This window comes from Calypte anna, chromosome 1 (assembly GCF_003957555.1).
Source record: "Calypte anna isolate BGI_N300 chromosome 1, bCalAnn1_v1.p, whole genome shotgun sequence".
In the NCBI taxonomy this organism is placed as follows: Eukaryota; Metazoa; Chordata; class Aves; order Apodiformes; family Trochilidae; genus Calypte; species Calypte anna.
The window spans coordinates 6,002,686-6,017,517 of record NC_044244.1 but is presented as its reverse complement, the minus strand read 5'-3'; the positions used below and the strand labels follow the sequence as shown (position 1 = coordinate 6,017,517).

General features: G+C 38.6%; 1 protein-coding gene across 2 annotated transcripts in view; it reads right to left on the bottom strand.

Annotated features, from left to right (window-relative positions):
- The window catches only part of CELF2 (CUGBP Elav-like family member 2), a 548,689-nt gene that overhangs the window by 45,019 nt on the left and 488,838 nt on the right, over positions 1 to 14,832 (bottom strand). For both annotated transcript variants that reach the window (XM_030469342.1, XM_030469341.1), the window contains 3 exons: positions 12,206 to 12,285; positions 7,123 to 7,281; positions 5,660 to 5,723 (listed from right to left, as the gene is read on the bottom strand). In XM_030469342.1, the coding sequence (XP_030325202.1) occupies positions 5,660 to 5,723; positions 7,123 to 7,281; positions 12,206 to 12,285 (303 nt within the window). The remainder of the gene's footprint in view (positions 1 to 5,659; positions 5,724 to 7,122; positions 7,282 to 12,205; positions 12,286 to 14,832) is intronic.

Sequence of the window (14,832 nt, the reverse complement as noted above, 5' to 3'; positions counted from 1 at the left end):
TGAATCCTGAGTGCACCTTAAGAATTGTGGATTGAGGTAAAATTTATCATCTCCAGGCCAGAAAGCAGCTATTTGCTAACACTGACATCAGCCATTTCAGATGCTAAAAATGGGGGCAAAGGCTTCACAGCCTGGGTCTGAAAGAGTGTTTTGTTATTCCAGCAATATTCTAAGAATTTAAAAATAGATAAGAGGTTACCTCCATCAACCATATATATTCTGTGCCTACCTTTAGAGAAAAGCTGCTTATCTGAACAGTGTTTAAGGTACACTGACCATTTAGTGCTTGATTTAGAAAAGCCCTTAGAACAACTTCTAAGTTTACTCTTGATTCTGCTGTTTTTTAAGAGTACATGCTTAAATCTGACTGAAAGTTAAAGTACCTACTTGACTCATGTAAGATTTCAGCTCATTTTCAAGTTCTGCATGCTCTAAACACATCCTGGCAAGAAACATGCTTTGCTCAATTGAAAGTTCCCCAGGCCTAGTGGGAAGGATTTGTCTGATCTAACTTTACCTGAATAAAAGTTACTCACACAGGCTCTTGCTAAAGTCAAAGAAGAGTGAGTGGTTGATTCATTTGATCCTAAAATGGACAGATTAACCCCAGCAGCCCTTGGTAGGATGAATGACAGACTGCATGCCTGATTTCCAAATTTCAGTGGGATGAATTCCACTCCCAGAAGCACCAAGGCAATAAAAATCTCCTCTCTTTCCTTTCACTGTTCATGGCAAGCTCAGCCAGAGCTACAGATCTTGTGCCCAGACTCGGCCAAACTTTTGTGCACTATTGCCACCTGAATAAGCATGTCTGGTAAACTGCCAAGCCTTGGTTTTCCTCTCCAGGTGCCTCTCCTTCTCCTGTGAGCAGGAGCAAATTGTGAATGGAGAACAGCCTGGCTTGCTTCAAGCTCTGCCTCTCAAAAAAACAACAAAAAAAGCTAAATGGAGTTGTTCAATTTATTAGCTAAAAAAGAAAAAGCGAAGCTAATTGTCTGGGTTCAATTAAAGTAGGGCTTTCAATGGAATTACTGTTACAAAAGCTCCACGGTTTTAGTCCCTGAGGTCAACACTTTCAAAACTGCCAGTTATCTTTTAAGAAACAGCTATCTCCCTTGAGCTGGAAACACTTTCTCAGTGACCTTTACTTTTAATATGATATCCCTAAAGAGGTCATGGCAGGAGAATGCCTACTTCAGTATGGCTTTGCTGGAATGAAGCCACCAAAGAGTCAGAGGATACAAAGGATCCCTGGGCCAATGCAGAAGTATAGAGCTTTTGTGCAGATGGTCCTGGCTCCCAACTGGTCCCTCCAGATCTACTGAGCCAATACAACAATTAGAGGAAAATATTCAGAAACCACAATCTCACAGAGTTTCTCTCACCCATCTGCTCCCACAGACTCTGCAACAGGAGGAAATCTGGCTTGAGTAACACAAGAAGGGTGAAATGGATGGAACAGGGCTCAGGCAGGGCCAGAAGTTCAACCCAAAATGCAACGAAACTGTGAGAGATTTTGGAAAGGACTAGAAAAAAACCAAACCCCACCATATATTGGAAAAATATAATAAGTCCTAGCTGTAGAGAGTTTAGGGATCTGAAAGCCAAAGCAATAAAAGCCAAAAGCTTGGTTCCTTCTCCTGCATGACTTCAGAAAGCAAAATACACTGTCTGTTCAATGAAATAAGAGACCAGACCCTTTGTGTCTTCCACAAGCAATGCTTATGTGCCCTGAATGGTCACACATGTAGAAATATTTATGTATGAGCGAATATTTATTCCAAAGCATTTTACATCAATGGACAATTGAAAATCTTCATAGAACATGTATTTTTAGGCATTCCAGCTTTCAACAACTGCCCAATGTAATATTAAACCTCCCTGGTTTTACTCTTGGTTTAGTAGTTCCCAAGCTCCCCTTAAACAGGCAGTTTTTTTGCTTAAATAACTGCAGCTTTTAGGGTCTGATCCAGCACCAGGCAGAATCAATGCAAATGTTCAAGCAACATCAATCTCTTTTGAACTGAGCTTTCCATGCAATTTGTATACATTTGAAGGAGGAATCTTTTTTGCTTGAAAGGTTGCTAGTGCTTAATGTAGTTTGCACTGTCTTTTTAAAGTAAGACAATCAAATAACATAATGTAATTCATCTAAATTATTAGTCTTCCCCAAAGACAAAGCACAGCCTAGGCACTGAGGCTTGAAAGCCATGTGAGAGAAAACACTGCCTTCAAATTAGCATCAGCAGATATTAGAGGCAGGGAGGGAAAGGGAGAAAGTGCTCACTGTAAAATAAAAACTCAATGATGCTATGAGCTTCTATGTTTTATAAATGACAGTGAAGCAGAGTTTGGTAATCAAGAAAATTGTTACTCTAATACCAAAGGTAATAGCGCCAACTCCCTAACTTTATTGCCAGTCTTGTCATATTGTGCTGTTTTCTTTGGCTGGAGATAATTTAATGAAAATTTCATTTTTCAGTAAAAATGAGAAAACTTCAACTGGTGGACCAAGTGTGGAATCCCAAAATCTTGAAAAGCAAAGTAGCAAACTGCTGCCTTTTGTCTCTCACAGGTCAGTATTTCACAAATTCTAGGTAAGCCAGTTTCATGATTTACTTGAACATCATGCATGGTTTATCAATCTAGGGCAAAGGCAATGCTGAACATGCAGTGGGGCCTGTGGGCTGCTGCATCAAGAACAGCATTCACTTCTGGAGGTGGTGCTCTGTGAGTTTCATGTCTGTATATCCATGAGTTCTTGAATAAAAATCCCTATTTTTCTTTGGACTGGACCTCCAGCTCCCAAACAAACAAGCAAACTCCAGTTCTCTTCAAACAAAAATGCCTAACTCTCCTCCTCCATCTTTCAACAAAACCAAAGAATCCCTGCTTTTGCTACATATAAAGTACTTTAACCAGACTGAGGCACAATATTAGGAAAACTTCACACCAAAAATCAGTGTCCTTGCTCTCCTAGCAAATAAAACTGCCTTGATTTAAGAAAAAAAAAATCACTGAGAACTGCATAGCAAATATTTCTGCATGTGTGGAGGTGGGTGTGTGCTCTGTCCTTTCTGCTCAATTTTTAGCAATACAAAATAAATACTTGCAGGTCTAAAGGTCCCTGATTATGAACAAAAGGCTGGCTGTACAAGAAATCTTAATTCAGAAAACTGTGACTTCATAGGGACAATTGAGATGCTAAATAAGACAGATAAGTAAGAGTGAAACTTCAGTGGCCTGTGTGGATTTTGACCAAACTTAGTGTCTGAATCCAGTGGCAAGCCCATCCATTGACTTCAAAGAGAAAAGTTGGACCACTCAAACACAGATTTCAAAGAACCTGCAAGCTGTAAGGACAGATCTTCTTTAGCATTTTACTCAATTTTGTCCAGATTTTATTCCTCCCCTTGAAATATTTTATTAATAGGCAATCCTGAAATACATATTAGACTCATTTTTGTAAAATGAACCTATACATCTTAAGTTAAAAACTCTGGGCCTTTATAAACATCCAAGGATGGCTTCAACAGGTAATATGAGATCTTGCTGCAGACACAGGATTATTTTCTATTTCTTTCACAAAGCAAATCTTTAATACTATATGCACTGCATGACATAGTTCTGCATGATTTCTGGGGAGAGGACAGGAATTTTCAGTCCTATTAATGAGATAGTTCTTAGTCTTTGGCACTTTCATTTAGCTGCACCTCAGAAAGAAATTCAGTATTGCTAAGTTTACTTTGAACATTGAAGTTTAAGAGTAACATGTTTTGGGGAAAGAACAGAGTAAACTTCAAGATGCTTTGATACCATTAATGTAAGATTAAATATATGTCTTTTCCATGAGAGGCAGACAACCATTAAATTATCCCATATGAGGAGGGCACTAGCAGTCTAATCTGTATTCAAGAAGGCATATCCCTCAGGTAAGAATGATGTACCACTACAATTTCTTAAGATGACTTTCTACTAGTTTCAAGACCATATGATTTTCAGACAATAAATCACAACCTAGATTGAAAGCCCACCCTTAAATTACTTGACTACAATTGTTAGTTTCAAGACAGTTCTTGAAGACAAAGCTGAATCTCTAAGGGTGAGAAACAGGCAACTGAAAACTTCCAAGGTGCACAAAAAGCAATGGATATCACATTATTTTTCCTCAGTGCCTCAATTCTTTTGTTTTGTAGACCTAACCAAATATGAAAACATTAAACACAATCTCTGAGCAAAAAGCCACTTCCAAAATTGCCAAGTATAAAACTGTTACAGAACTGTTCTGTTTATCATATTAAGATACATTTTTGTGATGAAAAAATGCTAGATTGCATGTGTAACATAATAGAAGCAGCAAGCACTGCCAGCAGGTCTGAGGAAGAGAGAATAATTCAGAGATATTGTCATCTGTAGGCCAATTTATATTGTCAGACAGCAGGTTCACATTAGTCTCTGATGTCACTGCAATAATGGCATAATATAATGGTTGAGCAAAGAATACCTTGTGGGGTATGGCTATACAGTGTGGTATATCTATACTTGTTAAAGTGGTTCAGGATCCATTCAAAGCAGAAGAAGCAAAAGATCAGGATTAAAAGAAGAATGAGAAATGCTGTTCATAAAGACTTCTGAATATTTCAGCCCTTGTTTTGTGATGATGAAGCAAGTGCAACGCTGTATTTCATTGATTCAGTGTGTTCATGATTAAAATAAACTAATGTAGCAATTTAGGGATTTTGTGCTTCTTTTTTTTCCCCCTCAAACACGAAAAAAAGCTTTTTAACAGTTTCTCGCGGCAGGCATAATGTGCATCTGTGCTCTGATTTACTGCACATGCTGCCTTCTCTAGCATCATGTTAAGTTAGGGTATCAGCATGGTAGGTCACACAGTGGGAGTGACCTTTTGCTAATCACTACACATCAGTTACTACTGGCACACAGCTCATTACTTAGAAACCCTCCAACTAGCTGGCTTTCAAATCCACTCACGCTTTGATTTTTTCCTGCCTTTTCATTCTTTCTTTTTTTTTTTTTTTTTTTTTCCCCCCCAGACTAAAGATTAGACTTTTACATAGAAGCTTCTGTTGTGTAATTTTGTCAACTAGGGTTCCAAAGTCAAAAAGGCACCCAGTTAATTTTCCATGATTATAAAAAGAGCCTGGAAATTCATACTGAAGGTAGGCCTGTAATCTTAGGTTTCATTAAAAAGGTCAGAACATTTCTACTCAGCACCTATTATTAAAATGTTTGAGGGCTGCCATTAATTTGATTTTTCAGGACACAGAAATCTCACTGGAAATTAGAATGTAATCCTGCTGTTGCTTTACTGACACTTTTCATAGGGTAGGATATGGCTGCAGGGACTAAGAGCTCTCCTGCAATTTACAATTGGTTACTTTGGACAAATGGCAGGTGACTAATGCAAGACAAACTGTTTGCACAACCTGGGAGCACTGGGTTTAATTTCAGTTTCTGAAAGAGGGGAGAAAGTGTTTCTATTGACGTTGAACCTCACGCTGTCCCCTGCCAATACATCTGCCACATTTCATACACAACACCCCCCTCCAATCCCAACAATGTGATTATTAGAGATACAGAATTCAATAGTTTAAGAATACAAAACAGCTGGAGCAAAATGAAAGGGGTTTTAACTTACCGGCCATTTGCTGAATGCCGCTGAAGGCACCCAAGTTACTGGAGGAAGTTGCTTGCTGCAGAAGCTGCAAATTAACAATACAACACAGCAATCTATCTGACATTAATGTAACAAATGAAGATAAAACTAAAATGAGCTATCATTTCACATTTGGAGTATTTATTCTTTCCTTTACATTTATATAGTCTCTTGCTTCTGTTGGAATGAACATCCCTAGAGTCAATGCTGTAAATCCATATTAATGTCTAATCTCTATTAAGAAACACAGAGACACAAGGGAAACTCAATAACATTGCTGCTTTAAAACAATTAATCAATTTATTCTTTTTAACAACCAGGTGTTAAATCTATTTAAACCAACATAGCGTGACTAATTACAACCCTCTGTAGTCTAGTAGTTACCATAACTCATCTCTGTCAATCACAGTCCATTCTCCCCCACTCCCTTGAATTCAGTTGTTTCTTTATTATCTTTATGAATCAAGCACACAGATAGTCATTAGATGGGTATTTGTATATAACAACTTAGCCTACCTCAGTATTAATTAGCCTGCCTCAGTACTAATATATATTTTTAATCGCCAGGTAAATTGCTGTTTATGGTTCTATCACTACACCCAAACACTGTATGCATACAAATTATAAAGTTATGCATACACAGTACATATAGATATGGACGTATCTGCTTGTCTAACTTGGAACCATCAAGAACTTTCCAAGTGATCCAAAAGCTGCTCAACCAGACATCTCAGCTCCAGAGCCACCAAAGGGAGAGGCTCCCTCTCAACTGTGCTGCCTGGAATTCTCTCCTGGCCATCCAGGACTGAAGATACATGGCTGTGGATTTCAGATTTCCCCAGCAGGGCCAGCAGCTAATGTCTGTTTCTTATCTTATAAATGGACCAAGGAAAATACCATCATAAATTTATGAGAAATAACTTGCTTTTCCCTGCCATCTTTGCTTTCTGTACCAGGTAGAATGAACCACAAATATTTAACATTGACAGGATCATAAGTTAAAGTGAAAGCAATGTCCAAAATGAAAATGTGGAAAATCAGAAAACTGAGCCACAACATTCTAGTTCAAAGGCTGCACCATATAGATATGGCCCCTATAGTGTTCAGCTGCCTATCTGTCCTCCCCTAAGGAAGAACTTACATTTTATTCCAGCTATGAAAAATGGACTCTGACATTGAAAAGAACTATAAATGTAATGGAATCAAGTTTTATTTTGCAGCACAAGTAAACTTTAAAACCTTGCCTTGGACAGCACTGACACACCTTGAAATGTTTATTCTAATTCATGGTTATTTATTTTTAGACCACGTGATAAACATACCGAGTTTTTTTATGTAGAAGACATGCACCATATCCTGAAGGATTCAGCAATTTATTGCAAGGGGTTTACTACAGCTGATTTACCATGGTTCTCAAATAAATACAGTGTAACACAGTCACTTACAGCTAAGTACTGTGGTGTGAGTCCTCCAAGACCTGTGAGGTTTCCCCAAGTGGCAGTATTGAGCTGTTGCATCTGCTGTGCCAACTGCTGCTGCAAACGCCGCTGCTCCTTGTCCTTTTGGGTATCAGCAAACTTCACCACGATTGGCGAAGAGCAGCCCTGTGGTTGGACAGATCAGGAAAGACAGAAGTGTTAAACCCCACCGAGTCACCCCTGCATCCTGAGCTCAGCCGTGACCCACGGGGCCAGAAGCAATGGCACGACCTGGTGGCTCACCCTCTCTTTTTGATTGGCATATGTAGGACCAGAAGGACTGAGGTTTTCAGCATCTTAGGAAAAGAGGCTACAGAGAAATTATTGATTCCCCAGTTCCTTTCACAAAGCACCTTTCCTCGGGCTCTCTTTTTCCTTTCAGCTATCAAAACTGCTGCCAGAGACAGCGATGTGTACCAGTCCTCTTTAATTAAGCTTCACAGCTGATGAGATGGATGTGATGCTTTGTCTGCAGTCTGTTTTCAAGGCTTCTTTCCAAAGCGAGAGGTGTGCAACCTCCCTGCTGCCAGGGACCACACAGCCAACACCCCCCTGCCACCATGGGCTGGCTGTGTGGTCTCACTGGGTGCAGCTGGCTTGTCACCCCTGTGTGAATAGACTGTGAGGAACTGATTCAGTGCAGTGCCCAGCACCAACAGGTCACTGGACCTTTGTGTATCAAGGACCCCCAGTCTCAAGAGGGCACAAAGGACGATGATGCTGGGACAATTCACCTACCTGCAGTCTGCTCCCAGGCATGCTTTGTAACAAGCACCCTTAAGATGTGAACAAAGGGCAGGATGCAGACCAAAACGACTGATTTCTGGGGAAGCCCATTCCTGATTGCCACTATTTCTGCTATTCCTTCTAAAAGCCTCTTGTCATGTGATAAGGGAGTGCTGTAAAACAGCTTAGGAAATAGGGAGGCTGTGAGAAGGAGCCTATGCCTCTGCAGCCTGTGCCTCACCCATGTCTGAGGGAACCTTGAGAAGAAGTAGGGGGTCATGGACCAGACAGACTTTAGAGGTAAGTTGGATATTTCCCTGGGACTTCAGGTTGGGTATTCCTGGGCAAAGTCACTGAGAGAACAAGACATATGAAGAAAGAACATGTCTCTATTGCTCCCGCTCTTTCTTTTCCCCCATCAAGATTAAAAAAAAAAAGTTTTCATGTTTTAACCTTTCAAGTCTTCATTTCCTCAAACTAAGGGAGCAAAGTATACACTGCAATGATTCAGTTCTTCAAATTATTCAACCATTTTGTGACTCATAGAAACTGTCAATCCATTTCGTACCGTTTTCCAAATTCATAGAATCCAGTGAATAACTTCCCCCCACCCGCCATGCTTTGTTATACTAATTTCTTGTCTAACTTCAATCTGAACACAATGGTAGGAGTGAAAGGTGACTCAAGTCCAAAAAACACAGAAGCACTTCAGCCAAATTGTAAAGTGTGGGATGGGGAGCAGGGTACTATTTAACCTAACTTCCCATGGCTGCTCTCACATCTGTCAACATCTTCAGAAAGGTTCCTGTCCTCTGTGATTTACAAAAAGCAGCCATGTACCTTTTCTCTGAAGAATCTCACACCACGACAATAGATAAGAATATTCACAGTCATCAGCTGAAATGGTGAAATAAATCACAATAATAAAATCTCTTGTATGAAGATCTCCTGTCAACACTGTTCCTTTGGAATGATCTTAGAAAATCATCAATTGTGATTTATTATTCCACCTCCAACATCTTTCCTGTGTGTTTCATTGTAAAAATGTCTATCAGTGTTTCAGTGAGGAAGAAAGGAGATACATACCACTCCAGCAATCAAATAAAGATTATGAAGGAGTCAGCTTATTACACAATTACCTCTCTCCAGTGATGTTTCATACTAATATTAAAAACAAGATCCTTTAAAAAAAAAAAAAAAAAAAGGAAGAAAACAAAAAAGGAGCTTGGGGTGATGGGTGTGAGAAAGATTTTTCTGTTTGCACTATTTAAGAAGCAAACTCTCTTTCTATTTTATATGAGATTTGGTAGCACTGAGCTAAGAAAAACCAGAACTCACTGCCTTCTACCTAGATGTGCAGAAGAATTTCCAAGGAAATAGAAATTAATTTCAAGGGAAGAAATATTATCTGGCTATTTCAGTTCTCAATTCAGCAGCTCAGCACTCAACACTACAGCTTACATCAAATTTATGAATGTTTAAATGTCAGTAAATTGTATAAAAACAATATCTCTGCAATTTATGAATCTATAATTCTTTTTTTCAGTGTCTGCTCTATATTTCATCACTTCATCATTTTCAAGAGTGCAAACATTCTGAAGACTGAAATTATATGTAGCAAGTGCCTCTGTATGAGAAAGGAGTTGTTATTGTTGCATCAAATTTACTCCATCATAACAAATTAGTGTCTTCTACTGGTGCTGCATTTGAATGGCTTAAACAAACAAACAAAATAACCTCGACAGAAACGAGACAGAAGAGCAAAAACTTAGGCCAGCAATTATGCTTTTAAAGTCAGTTGATTTAACCAGGTCAGAATGTTAGGTGGAAAGAGCAGTAAGAGAATTTATTATTCTAGGAGATGTGCTCATCTGGACATTAACAGCCCCATTGTTCTTTCTTAGTCCACTTTGAAATTTCACCTTGGTCAATAATGCATGCCAAAGAACTGAAAATAATGACATTTTTAAAAAAAATCTTCAGTAATTGCATTGAAATGTAGTTGTGTATTATATGTTGTCTTCCCAGTGCACTTTTGTTTGCAAAAAACCCATGAAACAAAAATGTCCAAGGACAACTTGGGAAGTTGAGATTTAACACTAACCCCAAGTTAACTTTTTACTAGAAGACTGCAGGCAAAAGAGAGTAAAATTTTTTGGCTTAAAGAATTCCTTTTGTTTTGTGCTTTTCCATTTTATATCTTGAGAGGAAGCTCCCAGCACATACATAAGATGTATCTCCCTTCCTCATTCAATGGTATGGTATCTTCACCCCATTTAGTGCCTTTTTCTTTCCAACAGCTGATGCTGGCTTCCTATTTTTCTGTGTATTGGCAAGAGAGTATGTACAGACTTTTCTGAGTCCCCCCACAGAGCTGGAGCAAGTATCCCTTCAGGGTTCCTAAGAAGGGACTCACAGCCTGAGCTGAACTGACACAAAGACCCAGATGTTCAAAGTGGAAGTTGGAGTTACCATGCAGATTTGGGGATCTCACTGATGATGTCTCTAAAGGTGTTGAGAAGTATTGGATCCAAGAGTAACTATTCTATAGAACTAAGGTCAACAGGAGCATCACATCAGGATTGCAGGCTCTTTCGGAGCACTGCATACAACAGGAGAATGGGAGAGTTTGTCTGAGAGGTCTGTCTAATTCTCTCTTTAATTGTACCATCTTCTGAAGTAGAGCTGTATAAAATTCACTTTGCTAGACAGAAAAATACATTAAAACACATGGAAAACATAGGTAAAACAGAGTATTACCAATAACCATTTCCTCTTTACTTGGAATCAAACCCAGTAAAACATACAGATCTGAATTAATGGAGCAGTGCATGGCAGACAAATTACTACGAGTATTATTTCAGAGACTCAAAGTGGCAGTTTTTTCACAGTATCCTGTCAGACTGCACAGATTGTATAACATCAGCTTTCTAGTAAAGATAATTTCAATTATTCTCATGTCATTGGCAGATTCTCATCTAAAACTGTATACTCAGAGTCTAAAAATGCATTGCACTGAAAAGAAAACACATCGATTATAAAAGAAGCTCAACCAAATTCAAACATGACGTTTGGAAAGACAATAATAGCTTTGCAATGCCAATATCATTACTGGTAGTATACAGAAAATAGTTAGAGACATTTTCATGCACTGGCTTGATTTTTTTTATCTTCTTATCCTCCTCTCTCCACCCTCCCACCCCTGGTCTCCCCCCTTGGCTCGTTACACAAAGCAGCTCAACGACATGACGCAATAATGACTGTTTAGCACCCAGCATGCTTTGGGAGACTAGAGCATTGCAAAGAAAAATCACTGAGAAAATGAAAATTAAAAAAAAAAATCGAGAGGTCCTGGTGGAAAAAGAAATAAAATTAAAAAAAAAAAGAAACAAGTGCACATAACATCAATGCCACCTCTGAGAAAAATCATCACTACACAAAGATACAGTATACATAATACAGTATAACATGCACTCTCCAATGTTAAGCTAGAAGATCCAGAGTAAGAACAGACTTCATACTTGTGAGGTCTTTTGTGCAAAATTCTGAAAGACCATGACAAAAATCACAGACTGAAAAAAGTTTTGAGATTGCCAAAGCTGTGGCATTCGATAATCACTCCAATGAAGGGATTGTTAGCCTGCAGCTATAGTCACATTAAGTGAAGAGGTTTAAAGTTTTGTCTTGCTCATCATTACAAAATACGAGGCTGTAGAGGCAGTCTGGGAGGAAATAAACAGAGTTGCTTACGAGGGGACAGCCACGATGGTGCTCTGTTGGAAGTGCCACACTTTGATATGCTCTGTCATTATTAGCATTTTTATTGGCAACATGAAGAAGGAGAAATTATATTAACTTAAAAAGAGATTCTATTTGCAGGAAAACACATGCACTAGTAACTCAGCGTGGCCAGGTTAAATCCCTTGAGATTTTTCTCAGAGCAGCACAAACCACAGCACTTAAAAATCTATTTAAAAGACACCGAGATTTTTCTTTGGGGACGTGTGCGTTAAAATTAAAAGCAATTTACTCATCAGATTTACTCTGAGCACGACTCAGGAGTGGTATTCACAGCATTTTTATTTTCTGCCGAATGCCAATGAAAACAGGATCAAGAGCCGTGTTTGGATACCACGGCGACCTCACTGTGTGCTTTCAGGTCATTAAGAAAAATAAGCTTGACAAAGAGAGGTAGAGTGAGTTGGTAAAAAGTTTAAATCTGTGATTGTCATGTGTCTGATATGGTCCAGGAGAGCATGGCTTTACCATTCGCAATCATTTGCACAAAGAAAACAAAGAAAGGGCAAATGATACAGTACTGTACCTCCATGGTCTGAGACTGGTGCATGGCTTTGATTGCATTCTGTGCCATTGCCCTTGTAGAAAATGTGACAAACGCACAGCCTGTGGGAACAAGGGGACAGGGAGCAGGAAAGACAAAAAACAACAAGACAAAAGGGTTGGACGCTTGTTAAACCAACACAGTCTACGAGAACGGCCACAAGACGACACTGTTCTCAGTAGTACATAAAAATAAACAACTTCTCTAGTTTATTTATTGACAGTGCTGACTTGCTAATCTGACCATAGATGAAAGAAAAAAAATCAGGTGGGGATGTGTGAGAAGAAAGATTTTAAAAAAAAATTTTTGGTGTTTTTTTTAAATTTTTTTTTTGTTACATTAGTTTTTGTGCTTTAGCCACAGGGTTAGAATTGAGTAAGGCTTTTATGTAGACTTTGGATTGCAGTTTAGTCTGTTCAGACCATGCATTAACAACTGCTTGCTATGGCTTTTGTGCAGGTAAATTGTGGATAGCCAATAAATGACTGGCACCACCGGCAGCTGAACTGGGAATTTAAAGGAGTCTGTAAAGTCATACATTTTTGGGATGCACCAAGAACAACAATACAAATAAGGATGAGGAAAAACTCCACTGTCTACCCTCCAACTAGGTGAAAAGACTCAGACAAAATTCAGTAATGTAGGTGGAGTCTCAACATTTAGGAAAATAACATTTAAAATAAAAATCTTTATGATTTTCCTTTCTCTGAGCCCTAGGTACGAGTATAACTCTTTGATCTATGACAGCTACCACCAGCTTGAACAGTTCTGAAGCTATGTGCATGAACACCCAAAAAATCACTTTTCTCTCTCCTCAGTCTTTTAAATTGTAATAAAAAGCCAGTAGGCTAATTCCTGGGCTATTTTTCCACCCTTTTACTATTGTCAGTCATACCTACACTGGGCATGGTACAGGTCAGCTTCTTTAGCGTGTGACTCACTGCCCTTTTGACTAATAAAAACATTGCCTTCTGAGATTTACATTTTATTCTTCATGCACCCTTGGGTACCTTAAAGAAAAAGACTGTGAAATTAATGCAGATTCAGGCTGATTTTGTAATAATACCATGGCACACTAAAAGCTTAGCTAAAGCAACACAGTCTTATTTCACTTGTGATCTCTAATGACTTTAAAAGTGCATTGATTTTCAGCTCCCTTAGCCTTGCACAGTTTGAACTTAGGTTTCAGAGAATAATTTAGTGTTCCACTCAATTTCCTCAAAACATTATTATTATTACTACTTAAAAGATTTCCAAATGAAGCAAATCTAAGCACTGAGAGGCTAAAGCATATTGTCATTTTAGAGCTAATGCATGAAAGCTGCATTCTGGCATCAAAAATACAATATTGTTGCCCCTGTGGCCAATGGGCAAAATAAACCATTTTGCAATCCAACAAGCAACAGATTGTTTGGTTTATGTAAATCAATTTGAGTCATAAAATACTTTTCTTTTTTGCTCTGTGTGTACCTGGTAAGATTATCAAGTCAAGACTGTATTCACATTTTAATCAAACAACAGTAAGAGAAAGCAATGCCTGATCATTACCCAAAAGCACTACAGCTAGTCATGAAAATAAAGTCAATGCATTTTTGCATCATGCAGTATTTTTTTTCCTCCTTAATGTAAGGGCCCTTTATATAAGAGATACATAAGTTGACTTATGTACCTCTGGCTGATAGGTGAGCATGATTAAATCAGAAATCAGAATTTTTTGAGGCAAACTTCATGGCAGTGTTGTGATTCTGCATATTTCTCAGGTAACATAACAGCTGCTGATGTCTTACTGCTGTTTAGCCACAAAAAGTGTTGCTATACTATTCTTATTCAGAAACAAATTTCTGTCAAAGAAAAAGATGTAACAAAACAGCTTTCTGTACAGCAATCTAGACAAAATGTGCAGTAGAAGGTAAATAAACTACAGTACCTCTGCTAGATTCCATATTGCTGCTGTGCACTAAAATTAAAGAGGCTCAAATTTACCGTCAGTCTCCAAGTAATCGCTTCTAAAAACATTTCTGTTGTTATGATTAACAGAGGAAATAACACCAAGGGTTTTCATTTATCATCTTGCAAATTCAATGGGGGATGAGCACAAATAGAGATATACTGGAGGGCAGGCAAGAAACCCCATACAGAGCTTTGAATAATATTGTTTATAATGGTCAAGAAACTGCTTCATTCACTTCTTTCGCTCTCATTATCCAGGAGCGTGTACCATAGTGACAATTACTGAATGGAGGTTTAGAACGCATAAGAAGCATGTAAAATGTCAACAAAAATCAATAAGACACAGTTTATGCATTTATCACAATTTCTATCCAGCAGTACTGCTGTAAGTAACTTACTGAGAGATGTTGCAATTAGCAGGTCTCAAAAGAAATGTGAATCAACAGAGAAACAAAGCTGTGCTCCTCTCAAGATAAAGCAGGCTCCCTCTTCCCTCCCTTAAGCTTTTTCTCTTTTTAACCACAAAGCTCAGCTGTTGGGGACTTTCAGTGCCCAACACTACCCCAAAGCCTCCCTCCTCATTCCTTAGGCCAAATCCATCTGTGTGGATCCCTTTGGCTTTTGTCATGGAGTGAAAAGACCTTGGTAGCAGATCTCTG